This window comes from Armigeres subalbatus, chromosome 2, assembly GCF_024139115.2.
Source record: "Armigeres subalbatus isolate Guangzhou_Male chromosome 2, GZ_Asu_2, whole genome shotgun sequence".
NCBI classification, from domain to species: domain Eukaryota; kingdom Metazoa; phylum Arthropoda; class Insecta; order Diptera; family Culicidae; genus Armigeres; species Armigeres subalbatus.
The window spans coordinates 275,918,093-275,933,090 of record NC_085140.1 but is presented as its reverse complement, the minus strand read 5'-3'; the positions used below and the strand labels follow the sequence as shown (position 1 = coordinate 275,933,090).

At 42.8% G+C, this 14,998-nt stretch overlaps 1 protein-coding gene across 2 annotated transcripts; it reads left to right on the top strand.

Moving 5' to 3' along the window:
* The first annotated feature begins 1,465 nt into the window (after positions 1 to 1,465).
* LOC134216391 (U2 small nuclear ribonucleoprotein auxiliary factor 35 kDa subunit-related protein 2) lies at positions 1,466 to 3,764 on the top strand. 2 transcript variants are annotated; one of them, XM_062695291.1, is made up of 6 exons: positions 1,466 to 1,614; positions 1,672 to 2,245; positions 2,305 to 2,543; positions 2,889 to 2,992; positions 3,149 to 3,305; positions 3,363 to 3,764. In XM_062695291.1, the coding sequence occupies exons 1-6, from the start codon at positions 1,583 to 1,585 to the stop codon at positions 3,742 to 3,744; spliced, it is 1,488 nt and encodes a 495-aa protein (XP_062551275.1). In that variant the 5' UTR covers positions 1,466 to 1,582; the 3' UTR covers positions 3,745 to 3,764. The 2 variants fall into 2 exon arrangements, with proteins under 2 accessions (XP_062551275.1, XP_062551276.1); XM_062695292.1 differs by lacking the exon at positions 3,363 to 3,764 and having other exon boundaries at positions 2,889 to 3,008; positions 3,102 to 3,291.
* Positions 3,765 to 14,998: the final 11,234 nt, after the last annotated feature.

The window sequence follows — 14,998 nt, the reverse complement described above, 5'->3', positions numbered from 1 at the left end:
GCTCTCTTTTTTTAATACCTCACGCTCGGACAAATCAAAATGTGCAGTTCTGTGTTTTTGCCCATTTAAATAACATTCGAACTCCTCCGACTCCGAAATCGGAATCGAGTGCTTAAAACTTATACAATGAACTCCGTTTCGTTGAGTTGCGTAAAAGACGTATGCTCAAAGAAAATTCCGACTACAAAAGCGGATACGTCATCTGTAATAAGTATACTCACAAATGTGATTGCCAAGCCATATCAAGGTGGTAGCGCAAGCAACCCAACGCAAAATAAATACAAGCATAATGTTAAGCACCGTATTTTTATTCTTACCCACGATCAAAGGATCAGAAGGGCTGTGGATATTTGGGTAGTTCTACGAGAAGAAATACGTGATGGAATTACGTTACCCTTGCCCTTCGTCGCAACAGAATATCTTTTTATTAATCCTTCTGCGTAACGTAGTATAATTCAAATATAAGGAATTCGAAATCTTTTAACAAGAGCGAGTGCATTTAACTATACACATTTTGGCTTCTCCGAGCTTTTGAAAATAAAAGCTTATCAACTCAATACAGAGGAGTTTCATGAAAAAAGGATTCTCAAGAAAATTGTTTCAGAGAAGCCAGAACGTTCAGTCGGTTGTGAATGTCCATGTGGCTTCGATCGAATCCCCACGGAAGTAACATGGATTCAAGTGTAATAACTTAACTAAAGCTTGCTCGAAAGCTTGTTATCTTGCAGGATAGACAAAAATAACTGGTACTTTGGTATGATAATCATCCTTCGTTGTAATTGTCCTTCCACCTAAAATATAAAAATGATGAAGTTATATTCGTCGAATCATTAAATTGTTTCTAATAGTTGCAAGCTCTTTACGATCTTCCTTCAGTCTTTTCTATGATGTGCCTGCTCACGTAAGAAAGAATAAATAAACAATGTGAAAATAGTTGCTAAGGATACGACCACCGTCGGAAGCGTCGGAAGCAGGTCAGATTTGTTTATAGCAGCCGCCATTATGGCGAACGTGGAAAGCTGGATACTTCCGCCTTAACAACAAGCATTTGTTTACTTTGCTCGATAGGTAGACGGTTTGACAGTTCAATAGGTAGATTTGGCTTCACTCTTTGCGTAACTCTATATTTAATAGACTCTGGCTCTAAGTACTTCTCGGCTTATTTAAAAGGACGTATGTGATTTTGTAAACAAAGATTCAAACGACGATTTGTCCAGTCTGATGGCATTTCCACGCAAACCAACACCGCCAACAGTTAACCGATAGCTTCTTAAACCTATTAGATTGGACAAATCGACGTTTTAATCTTTGTTTACAAAATCACATACTTCCTTTTGAATAAGTACCCGAGATCTATTTATTTTCAACTCAGATTTTGTGTTGATTTATGTGTCCGTGTACTTACTCGTTGAGTAAAAATAAATGAGCGTGTAATTTGTAGAATCCATCTCCACATGACATTTCACCAAAAGTTTCGCAAAAACAGAAGCAGTAGCAGAACAGGAAAATAAAAATACAATCTGTGCATTTTTTTAAACAACAATTTTTGGTAATCAGAGTAGTTTATAGGTTTACTTGTGCCATGATCAACACCCAAAAATCCAGCAATATCAGGTATGTTCAAACACAAAATCAAAACATGAATGTAGACCAAAGCTCAACTTACGATAGTCACAAGGAATGGCGCAAGCTGCGCAAAAAGTTACGCCGGAAACGAATTCGACAGAAAATTTCCCAGTCACGAGATAATGCTGCAGCTGAAGCGGAAGAACTCAGACTTTTGGATCCCGACTATGTGGCATATCTTCGTGAGAAGGAACTTCTGGAGTTCGAGCTATTGCAACAACAGGAGGAACGTCGTCGTTACGAAAATGCCTTGTGGATGGACCGGGAAAAGGAAGCTCAAGCTGACTTTGCTGAAACGCGTCGAAAGATGGAGGTTGAACAGCAGGAAGAGAAAGAGAAACGTGAGCGGATAAGGAAGGAATTCGAAGAAATGGAGCGAAAAGCTAGGGATGCCAAAGCAGAGAAAGAGCGGCTGATGGAGGAGTTCCGGAAGAAACAACAGGAACGGGAGCGAATGTTTGCTGAATATTTAGTAGGCATAGACGACCATTTACCGACGTTGTGTGAGTCCGTTCATTCAAGACCGGGTGGAAATGCTTGCGTGTTTTTCAAAAAGGTTGGCGCATGCCGTTATGGTGCAAGATGCTCGTCGGATCATGCCACTCCTGGTCTAAGTGAGGTTTGCATATAGCACCTTTGTGTAATTAAGCTTCTCGTTTACCCTTTTTTATTTGGTAGCTTCTTCTTCTTCCCAACTTTTTTGCCCATCCGGCATTGGATCATCAGCAGCATCCAGAATACGGTCTGGATTCGAGCATAGAATTTGACGACGATGAATTATACCGCTGTTATAAGGAATTCTTTTTTGATATAATTGAAGAGTTCGAATCGTTTGGCAAAATTGCTGGAATATTTGTTACTCGCAACTACGAGCCACATCTGCGAGGAAATGTTTATGTACAATACGCAAAGTTAAGGTGAGTACCCACAGTTTACTGTTTACCTCTCTTTATTCTCTCTTTACTTTTTTACTGATCCAATTTCGCTGTATTCGGTACAAAAACTCATTGTCTATAGCTGTCTATAGTATGCAAAATATGCCTATCACGACTACTCGTCTCCAGTTTCCATGAGCTTCTTGCATTTTAGATAGATTTTGATATTTTGTTTAAATTACTTAACTCGACCAGTTTCAAAGAAATTTTCTCGTAAAATATTAATCATCCGATATTTATAAAATCTCTCGAAATTCAATAATAACTAGTCATCTGCTCAGGCACCTGTGTTGCTATAACGCATATTCATACTCATTTCACTTCTAGAGATGCTGCAAAATCCTACCACCGAATGAAGGGTCGATTCTACGCTTCGAAACAACTTCGCGTCGAGTTTCGTTCACCCATCACCTGGACTGCAGCTGTTTGTGGTAAATTGAACGAAACGTATCCTTTTTCAAAACCGATTCATTTAAATATTAAAACAATTGTTCAACAGTATATTTACCTTAACCTAATATATGTTTATCCGTCCTGAAGAATCTATGCTAACATGTTATATGAGTGAAATCATTTGCAATTCGTAGGACTATTTGAGAGGTCACGCTGTCAGAAGGGTAAATCGTGCAATTACTTGCATTTGCTTGTAAATCCTGTGGCAAAATATCGGTATGACCATTTTAAAGAGTTGCAATCGGCCAGACAATCACAAAGAATGTCTCAACGGTCTCAGCTTGTTGAGAAGTATGACTCATTTTGCAGTCAAACTCGAATACGGTAATTCATAGTTTTGTTTTTTAGATCATGGGACGATATTGATATACCTCACCGGCAACGAACCAACTGGCGATGGTCAGAAACACCCGAAGTTGAACTCCACACATCTGAGTCGAAGATGCATACTACGGCATTTGATGATCGTCGCAGTGACCGATCTCGAAGTCGAGCGTCAAGCAGGTCAACCAGGAAGTCCCGAAGTAATGGCAAAAAATCGCGAAGCCGTAGCCGATCTAGGCACCGATCGCGGGAACGCCGTAAAGAATCGAGAAAACGACACAGTCGAAGTCGTAGTCGATCCTCTGATAGGAAGAAAGGCAAATACAGGAAGAGGAAAAGAAGTAGGTCAAAAAGTAGGGAATCACAAAAAATGAGAGAGAGATCAGAAAGGAAATCAAGGAAATAAATAAGCCAACGACATGAAAATTTCCTTTATGGTATTTAAACTAATTTGTTATTTATCACAATTGTTAATTCAGACTAAGACCGCATAAGAGGCATGACAGTCGTCTCCATTCAGCTCGCTGTTTGGCTGCACTGCGCCAACCACTCAGTCTATGAAGGGTCTTTTTTTCATGATCCCTGGGGAATGCCCATATAGCTATTTCTGGAAGTTGTCAGAGTGCCAAGAGAAAAGTTCATATGTTTCACTGACAACAAATTGTACAAGAAATTATTTAAAATGACGGGTAATCCACTACTGTGCAGATTGTCTAACAGAACCTTATGGAAACTGAATCTAAAGTGCCCTTAATATCCAAGAATACTGAAGCCCATTGCTCCTTGTGCGCATAGGCCAGCTTTATATCTTAAGAGAGCAACGCTAGACAATCATTTGTTCCTTTATCTTTTTAAAAAACAAACTGAGTAGGTATTTGATAGTAATGCATTTTTCTCGACCCAATGGTCAATTCTTGAAAGGATCATTTTCTCCAATAATTTACTCTTGCACGATATCATGGCAATCGGTTGGTATGAGTTATGATCAGACGCTGGTTTCCCAGGGTTTTGAATAATTAGTACCTTGACCTGTCGCCATTCTGATGGTACAATGTTGTACTCCATGAAATAGTTGTACAGGTCAAGTAAACGTCTTTTAGCGATATCTGGGAGGTTTTTAAGAAGATTGAATTTGATGTAGGAGAAAAATTGTTTGATAAAAGAAGAGATGTAGATACTAGATAGTTCCAGCATAGTCCACCCAAAGAACCGGGATCAAGCGTTGATTCCTGAAATAGTGGTTCAGCTGGTACGGAATCTGGACAGATCTTTCTTGCGAAGTTGAATATCCATCGATTGGAATATTCTTCACTCACTTCGTTGAAAAATGCGGAAATGCGGTTCCGCATGTTGGGAACAGTTCTCCAGAGTTTTGTCATAAAGTCCCTCGACAAAACGTCGCCAGTAACTACGTTTTTAGCCTTAAAGATATTGTTTAGCTTTCTTTGAAGTCTCAGGTACTCCTCAAAAAGCTCAGACCTTCCGTGAAACACGAAAATTTCATAAGGAGGAGAGGGTGGACGTAATTTTTGCCGAAATATCAGTTTTATATTTTACTGGTGCACGGATGTGCGGATTTTTGCCGAGCTACAGAAATAAAAAAAATAGTTTGTAGGATGATATTTTTGGTATTCTTTCTAACTTTGGAAATTTTTTTGAAAGCTCATTTCCTCAAGATTAGAATTCGTTTTGGAAGTTGCAAAGGAAAAAAAATTAAAATGAATTTTTGGTGGGTTTTCTAAAAAGATTTTCGAAGAAATTTCTGGAGGAATTTCCGACTCAATTCTTGAAGGAATAACCGAAAGAAATTTGAAAAGGTTTTTGAACAGAATTTTTAAATGTATTTAAACAGGAAGATCCAAAGTAATTCTGAAAGTAAGTTACGAAGGAACAAATAGCTATTGAAATATAAATAAAAATTCCTATATTTCTACAAAAAAATTATTCAAAAATCCGGACACTTACTTACTTACTTATGGATCCTGTACACCTCCGGTGGTGCAAAGGGCCGACTTGAAAGATCTCCATCCTGAGCGATGCCCGGCTATCGCTTTAACCTGTTGCCAGGTTAGATTTCGGTCGACTTCTTTTATTTCTTTATTGAGGCTTCGCCGCCATGAGCCTCTGGGTCTGCCTCTGCTGCGATGTCCCGCTGGGTTCCAGTCTAATGCTTGCTTACAGATTTCGTTTCCGCCCCTACGTAGAGTGTGGCCGACCCAGCCCCACTTCCGATCCGATCCCGAAAAATCCGGACAGTAGTAAAACAAACTCAGTTTTGACTCCATGAGATGTCGGATATTCAAAAATTCCTTGGGAATTTACTGCAAAATTTCTACAGATTTTTTTTCGTAAATACATTAAATAATTCCCTAGGAAATATATTACGGCATTAAGAAACTCATTCTAGTATACTTTAAAAATTCCGTCAGGAATTCGATCAGGAATTTCTCCAGGAATTCCTTGAAAAAAAACTCCACAAATGAATCCAGGTTTTTCTTTGAAATTTTCCTCGGGAATTGCTTCGGAAATTCTCAGTACCTTAGGAAATTTCTTAAAGAATTCTTCTGGAAATTCTTTCAATTTTTTTTCCAAGATTAATTCTGACAATTACAACAGGAATTTCTTCAGAGCTACTTTTTGGAATACATTTAAAAATGTCTACCCATGTAGATGGGTACACCACAGAGAACAGACATATGGAGGATCGAACAAAATTTCTTGTAAAACATGTGTAAACAAACACACCCAACCTCAACGCCATCGACGTCGACATTGCAAATCACAATCTCATTTTGACAACACGATGGCGCTGGTATGCTCTTGCATGATGATACCATGCTTCAATTTTAATGTTCATTTTTATCATTTATGTATACAAATAAGTAAAAGTAGTATAAATATTTTGGTTAGTTTTAGTTTCTGTTAGGGGAGAATGGTCCAAAATGCACCCCAGGGGCAAAATGGCCTCACTCATAAAATCACTCATATAATCTGTTGTAGTACATTTATGAACGAATATTACCATTACAATTCATAATTAGTTATCCATCATTGAGCTCCATTGGAAAAAAAAATGGCAAAATCTCTTCATATTTACTCAAATTTAAAGATTTGCTATTTTTCCACCACATCTGTAAGATTGTAGCTCAATCCATCAAGAAAAAACAAACAACCATGCGTTCACCTTAATTTTACATGCAATTGAGTCATTTTAGACCACTTACTTTCGGGCGTTTTACCAAAAGATATTTTAGTTACTAGATAAAGATTGTCGCTGTCATCGCTGTCCGGAACAGCTCTTGCTGACGAGGATGGGGGAGCTAAATGTCAAAGAAGGAAAATTCATACGATATGACAGGTATGTACCACACATGTTTCGGACAGCAGAACAAAGGGAACCGAAGCGACAATCTTTATCTAGTAACTAAAATATCTTTTGATTTACCCCAGGCCTTTTTTTAAAACATTTTTTAAATGCGTTAGAAAGTCATGAAAATCTTATTGTTTTGAATAGGAGATCATTGTGAAATGTAGCTGGGTTTGTAAATTTTGCACCTATACGTTGAAATTGTTGGATATTTTTGTTAATATGGGCGAAAACATCGAAAAAGCTTAAGGGGTGCATTTTGGACCGTTCTCCCCTACGGAATTGTTGGCTTTCATGCGGCAAACGATAATATGCAACGAACTGGCGTGCCCCAAAAGAGTGATTGTCGGTTCGTGTTCTTCAGAGCCTGTATAAGGGCCAGGGCTAGCTCTTTCGGCATATCCTTTTCGTGCTTCCATATTTCCTTGGGCAACTAGTTTTGAGAGGCTCGACTCTGATGCCGCAAAAAGTCAACATGTATCCACAGAGAACAGACGTTGAAGCTGCACTCACCATGTTGTGATAACTTTTTACTGTTAAATTTGAAATAACTTTGGAATGTCGCCATTATCCCCTGCATAATCAGCACTAGCGTCATCAAAAAATGCCACTGTGCGCTAGTGTCGTTATGCATGCAAGAGCATACCAGCGCCATCGTGTTGTCAAAATGAGATTGTGAGTTGCAATGTCGACGTCGATGGCGTTGCGGTTCGGTGTGTTTGTTTACACATGTTTTGCAAGAAATTTTGTTCGAGCCTCCATGTCTGTTCTCTGTGATGTATCCTTGCACATCCTTGCCGATTGCAAAAAGCACTTTAATGTGTCGTCTTCCTGCCCGCTTAAAAAATGGGTCACACTTTATTCGCTTCACAATTCTTCGAGATGATATATGTTGTCTTATTTCTGTGTATGGATAATGGATTCTAAACTTTTAAATAAAAAAATGCAACTTACTCAAACATGCCGAAATACAGAAAATTTGGCGACTGTGTTTTTTCCTTCGTGTTATAATCTCCATTCTCATGACTTCAATTTGACAGATTTTCACATTTGCTGGATTTCCAGCAGTAACTCGACTCTTGCTGATTTTCAGTAAATCGTTCAAGCGATTGCTGGATTTCAGCAAACAACTTTATTGCTGTTTTAAATCCAGCAAACTATTTTTCTGGAACGAGAAATGAAATTTTGGTGTGCTTATAGATCTTCCTCCAGCACTTCCTTTGGTTCTTAGATAAGCTAACATTTAACACGTCAATGCGGGTAACAGTGACAGAGTTAAAAGCAGACAAATTTGCTAAAGGTATAATAAGTTATAATGCCTGATAAACTGCCTTGATTCGACAGATGCAAACGTAATGCATACTGTGATTTCTGTGTTGGCATATCATCGGCGTGAAATACGAAATTCGGCGGCGTGGAGCCCTCCGGCGTATGGCGCGCCGCCGACAACTCGACCGGCGTCGGCGTACGTCAATAAGCGTCGGCGGCAACGGCGCACAAGTCTATTCCAAAATTGTTGGGAATTTTTTTCGAGATCGAATTTTTTTTATGCCAAATGAGTTTCAAAAAAAATATTTAAGAAGCGAGCCAGAGTAAACGCGAAGAGAAAACTGCTTGAAAAGATTTTTTTAATGACAATTCTATTTTTGCTGATGAGCAATTTAGTTTTCGCCATGGGCATTCAACCACTCTTCAGTTGTTAAGAGTTAGGAACACGAAAGTGTCAACCCTTGCATGGCCTCCCTGCATGCCGTAAGGGGGACCCAGTTACAATGAGTGAAGCAAAACCAATTAACTCTTTTGATGATGCGTTAAGCATGGAGGTGGTGAAGGGAGATTGGCGAGGTCTCCTCCCAAGGAGGCGGAGAGCGGAGTGACAGACTAGCAGCACCGGAGTCTCCCCACTTGTGACAGGGTATGCGGGATGCGGGTGGTCGCCGAGTAACTCGATGATATCATCGAGTTCGCGAACGCAAGGCAGAACATCAGTAAGGAACTGAAACAGAACCTTCGGATGCTTCGCCAGGCTGTTCGAGTCGCAAGACAAGAACAGGATGCGTTTATCAGGCGGGTGGTGGGAAGAGAGAAGGCCGACAAAGGTGCTCAAACCGATGCCTTCTTCTTCCTTGGAGGAGCAACCATGGCCCAAGAGGCGATTGATTTCGCCTTGACGGCCAATGAAGAAAAGACTGCGCCTAACCCGAAACGGCTCAGGCAGCAATCCGTCGAAGGCGCTTAGAGCAAAGCCAAACGACGTGTAACCGTAAAGGCCAAACGTCGTCTGGGCGGAGGAGTCCGAAGGGCGTCGACCCGAGAAGGTGACTTCTCGGCCCAAAAAGGCGAAAGGCATCAACCAGTCGCCAGGCCGCAAGAGGGTACCAGCCAGCCTGCGTCATCGGCACAAAGGACCGACAGCTGGTCAGTAGGGCAAAGCGGAAATCGAACGTATCTCAACCCGTAAAGAAAGCTAAGGACAGAGGCGAGGCTTTGTTGGTGAAAACTGATAAGGCAAAGAACGCTGAAGTCCTTAAATCGATGCGGGCGGCCGAAAAGCTTTCGGCGCTGGGTCGGGACGTGCGAAGCGTCAGACGCACCAAGGCCGGTGAAAAGATCTTGGTTCTGAAACGCGGGCCGCAGGCTAGTGGGACTGACTACAGGAAGCTGGCCCAAGAGGTCTTGGGTGACGACGCCGAGGTGAGGTAGTTGGGGGCGAAAGTGACCCTCCAGTGCAAGCAACTGGACGAGGTCACGAAAGCGAGCGACGTCGTCTCTGCCGTCAGAGACCAGTGCGGTACAGAGGTCGACAAGACCTCTGTACGCGTAAGAGGTGGTCCCTTTGGCACGCAGGTAGCCTACACACTTAAAATAAATCGCAGATTTCTATGAAATTTCACCGAAATCTCAGCAGCAGAACTGTTCGGTGAATATTTTTACAGATTTTCGGTGGTTTTGACAGTTGAACAAAGGAAAACTCGCCGAAGATTTTGTGAAAAAATTACCGAACAAAACTGCTATTGAGATTTCGGTGAATTGAAGCAAAATGCACCGAAATCTGTGAAATGATTTAAGTGTGTACCTTAGATTACCGGTTGCGGAAGCCAAAAAGGTAATGGAGCGAGGGAAGTTGAAGATCGGCTGATCAGTATGCCCAGTTAGCAAACTCCAGCTGCCTTCAGTGGACAGGTGCTATCGGTGCTTAGATTAGAGTTAGGACACAAGTCCTACAACTGTAAGGGCCCAGACCGTAGCAACCTGTGTCGTCGTTGTGGTTGGGAAGGGCACAAGGCGCATGAATGTGATAAGGCACCAAAGTGCCTTATCTGCGCCAGCAAAAAGCAAGCCTGTAACCACTTCATGGGTGGATCTTCATGTCCCATCGGGGAGACAAACAAGAAGTAGCCGTGCAAGTAACACAGCTGAATCTTAACCACTGTGCAACTGCCCAGCAGCTGTTGTGGCAGTCGGTCTCGGAGTCGAGGACTGATGTCACCCTTCTGTCCGACCCGTACAACGTCCCTGTCAATAACGGCAATTGGGTGGCGGACGGGTCTAGGATGGCGGCTATTTGCACGACGGGACGGTACCCGATCCAAGAGGTGGTACACTCCTCTGCTGAGGGTGTCGCGATAGCTAAGTTCAATGGTGTGTTCTATTGTAGTTTTCACCGCGGCCCTCCCGGATAAAAAATACAATAGAGTTGCAATAAAATATTATAGAATTACAATACATTTTATTGATGAGCATTAAATTCTATTGTTTTTATATCATACCAATTAAAGTGCCAAATTGTTATTCCAACAGTTGTACAATAAATTCTATTGCCAGTAAAGTGTCGGCAATAGAATTACAATAAATTCAATTGTAATGTCAAAAATTTGCTCGAGAAAAAATCGATTTTTTTATTGTAAAGATACATAACAACCCCTATTTTCTATTGTAAAACTGCCATTTACAATAGGCTCAATGGTGGAAAACAATAGTCTTTAATGCTATTCTATTGTGATCCACAATAGAGTTTAATGGAATTACTATTCATTTCAGCGTACTGTCACAATAATTTCTATTGTAATTCTTTTGGGATTTTTTATTAGGGCTGGGACTGGAAGCCAACACTGAAGGTCTAAGCGGGGATGCGTGTGACGCCACCATTTCTAGTAAAGCCCTACCGAGAAATGGTAAACAGCCTGTATACTGGTGGAATCCCGAGATTGCGGCTTTTCGATCAATCTGCCTCAAGGCTAGACGAAGGATGCAACGTGCCCGCACCGAGGATGAAAGAGCGGACCGCCGTGAAGTGTTTCGAGCTGCGAAACTGGCCTTTAACAAGGCCATCAAGAGCAGTAAGAGAGCGTGTTTCAACAACCTATGCGAAGGAGCCAACGCGAATCCGTGGGGTGACGCCTACAGGATAGTGATGGCCAAGACCAAAGGGAGCTCTTCACCCCCTGAACGGTCCCCGGATAGGTTGGCGAGGATTATCGAGGTACTATTCCCGTCCCGAGCCACAAGTCCCTGGCCTCCTGCACCACAAGGCAATATGGGTGCGGCCGAAATGGTGGCTCCGGTAGGGAACGAAGAGTTACTCGAGGTGGCCAAATCCCTGGTAACGAACAAAGCTTCAGGGCCTGATGGAGTTCCGAACAGCGCTCTCAAGGCAGCAATCATAGCGAACCCGAACATGTTTAGGCTAGCTATGCAGAGATGCCTAGATGAGTGTAGATTCCCCGAAAGATGGAAAAGACAGAAACTGGTGTTGTAGCCGAAGGCCGGGAAGCCGCCGGTCGACCCATCGGCGCATAGACCAATCTGCCTTAAAGACACGACGGGTAAGTTGCTAGAGAGGATCATCCTCAACAGGCTGACCCCGTACTCAGAGGGTACGAACGGCCTGTCTAGCAACCAGTTCGGTTTTCGTAAGGGTAAGTCCACGATGGACGCTATTAACTCGAAGGTAAAGACCGCTGAGATAGCGATCCAACTGAAAAGGCGAGGTATTCGATACTGTGCGTTGGTGACACTTGATGTGAAGAACGCATTCAACAGCGCAAGCTAGAATGCCATCGCGCTCACGTTACACCGGCTTAGCCTGCCGGTGGGCCTGTACCGGATTTTGGAAAGCTATTTCCAGAACCGTGTACTATTATACGATACCGATGCCGGTCAGAGAAGCGTACCTATTACCGCAGGAGTTCCGCAAGGTATGGAACCTTATGTATGACGGGGTTGTGAAGCTAAAGTTCCCTCCTGGTGTTAAGATCGTCGGTTTCGCAGATGACGTAACCTTGGAGGTCTACGGGGAGTCAACTCCCGAGATAAAACTGACCGCAGCACACGCGATTAGCACGGTGGAGGATTGGACGAGCGCTAGAGGCCTGCAGCTCGCTCAACATAAGACGGAGGTGGTTATCGTCAACAACCGCAAGTCGGTTCAATATGCAGTGATTCACGTGGATGAAGTCGCGATCGCATCAAAGCGGAGTTTGAAGCTCCTTGGGGTCGTAATAGACGACAAGATGACCTTCGCCAGCCATGTCGATTACGCGTGCGAGGATGATGTTCAACAATTCCAAGATGTGTGCCAGTAGACGTAGGCTACTGGCAGGCGTTGCCGTATCTATTCTTAGATACGGCGGCCCGTCCTGGGCGAGAGCTCTAGGGGTAACCAGTTACCTGCGGAAGCTGGAGAGCATGTACCGTTTAATGTGTCTCAGAGTGATATCAGCCTACCGCACGATATCACACGATGCAGCTTGTGTGCTTGAGAGCATGATGCCAGTCGGGCTGGTCATCCGGGAAGACGAGGAGTGTTTCGAGCTACGTGGCACCAGAGAAGCCCGCGAACGCATCAGGGTGACTTCGGTTGCCAGATGGCAGCGCGAGTGGGATAACTCTTCCAAAGGTAGTTGGACCCACCGGCTGATACCTAACATATCGATCTGGGTGGAGAGACCCCATGGGAAAGTTCACTTCCATCTGACACAATTCCTGTCAGGCATGGCTGCTTCCGGCAGTACCTCCACAGGTTTGGGCACGCGGAGAGCCCCGTCTGCCCTGACTACCCAGGTGTTGACGAAACTGCAGAGCACATACTGTTCGTATGTCCTCGTTCCGACGTCGAAAGAAGAGCTATGCTAGACGTTTGCGGTCGGGACACAACCCCGGATACCCTTATCCAGAGGACGTGCCAAGCGGTGGAGAAATGGAACGCAGTTTCGACTGCAACCACTCAGATTGCCTGAAGCTGGCATATAATCTGGCGCGTCGAGTAGCAGTCGACAAGCATGACCAACTTGTGATTGGTTAGTTAGAGCGAAAACAGGCTGAGCGCGGGGAAGTGAATGAGAGGTTTGTACATGTCGAGTGTCCCAGTCGAGTGTCGAGTGTCCCAGCGGGTGGCAACCGCAGTCGCCACCACGAAGCATGGCAGAAGAGTGACCGCATAGGTGTTAGTATGGACTGCATATGTCGTGGTATTTAGGAGGGTCGTAGCGTAGAACTGTTGATACCTATCGCTATCGACACCCCGAGGCATGGCAGAGGTGAGTAGAGTGAGCATCCAAGTCAGCCTCGCGTGGTATGTTAAGGGCCAGCACCCAAGTCAGACTTACATGGCATGTCAGAAGTGAGAACCTAAGTAAGTCCCATATGGTGTGTCAGGAGGAGTGGCAGGGTGTGCTAGAGTGAGCAGCCAAATAAGTCTCAGATATGTGTACTAGAGCGTGAATCAGGTGGTAGGGTTAGCAATGCACTGAACACCCAAGTTAGACTCACATGGTATGTCAGTGGTGAGCATCCAAATAAGACTCATATGGTGCGTCAGAAAGAATGTCAGGGTATGTCAGAGGGTGTATTAGAGAAAGCAACCAAGTAGGACTCATACGGGATGAGTACCTGTGTGAGCGTGAATGAGCGAGAACATTAAATACTGCCTATCCCCCAGAAGTAATGCTGGGAGGCAGTTCCTGGGGGAACCAGGGTATTAGTAGAGACTCTACTACTAGAGAAACCTCTCTACTAGAGAGGGTAACTCAAGTAACCTTCTGTTGCTTGGGTGGGTTTAGTGGGTCCGGCAAGTTGGCCTTCTGCCTTCTGCGCCAACCCCACTCCCTGAGTGATAATTTCAGGTGTCTGGATGCAGATTTGCCTTCATCCCTCTATAAAAAAAATAGTTAGGAATTTAAATGTGCTTCACAAATCTGGAGGATATTCGACTGGAGTTGCTTTTGTTGATTGTGAAATTGATTAATTTAAATTTTCATCTGTACATTATTAAACTGATCCAAAATTATTTTTCAGATCGCTCACTGCAGAATTCGAAATCTGATAGATTATCTGTAAGAGCTGGTGTTCCCCAAGGCAGCATCCTGGGGTCCATATTGTATAACATTTTTACTTCTGACTTACCTGATTTACCACCAGGGTGTCAAAAATCATTGTTTGCAGATGACACGGGCATTTCCGCCAAAGGGCGAAGCCTTCGTGTCAGTTGTAATAGATTGCAAAAAAGTTTGGATATTTTTGCCACTTACTTCCAAAAATGGAAAATTACCACGAATGCTTACAAGAATCAGCTTATAATTTTCCCACATAAGCCGAGAGCTTCTTATTTGAAACCTTCTAGCAGACATATTGTCACTATGAATGGGGTTCCAATTTATTGGTCTATCGAAGCTAAATATTTAGAACTTCTCCTAGATAAAAAATTTACTTTTTAAAACCACATTGAAGGCCTCCAAGCGCAATGTAACAAATATATTGAGTGTCTATATTGTAACCGTTCGTAAAAAGCTTTAGATAAACTGCCGCAGATTTAGTGGCTTATGCGCCACTCTCAACGTTGAGAGACCACTGGTCGTGTTGTAATAAATTGCCAATTTAGCTTTAGGTATAAAACAGTTAAATAAATGAATTCAATAAATAATTACCTTTAAGTACTAAGGTAAATTGCACGAGAGTAGAGCGTTTGCCTTGTGTGAAAAATTAATTACTCGAACTATTCAATTTAGATTAAAGAAAATAGAAAATAAAATTATAAAATGAGCCGTCTAAGACGATTTAAGTACTCTCCATTTTTCTTTAAAATGAGTTTTTTTTCACTACAAGCGGGCTTGGTAGTCATATGGCTACTGCTTCTGCCTCATACGCAGGAGGTCGTGGGTTCAATCCCAGGTCCGTTCCATTCTCCTACTTTGTATCTTTCTCTTTATCTCTCATGTTCTAGCAATCGCTAGAACTGGAAATGGACTTCCATACCGTTTCCATTACTATTCCTATACCTTCAACTTGAGTATTC

Excerpts from the sequence above, each read along its gene's own strand:
- LOC134216391 (XM_062695291.1), top strand. The coding sequence starts at position 1,583 with ATGATCAACACCCAAAAATCCAGCAATATCAG. Across the intron at positions 2,246-2,304 it reads CCACTCCTGGTCTAAGTGAG|CTTCTTCTTCTTCCCAACTT; the intron begins GTTTGCATATAG and ends TTTATTTGGTAG. Across the intron at positions 2,544-2,888 it reads GTACAATACGCAAAGTTAAG|AGATGCTGCAAAATCCTACC; the intron begins GTGAGTACCCAC and ends TTTCACTTCTAG.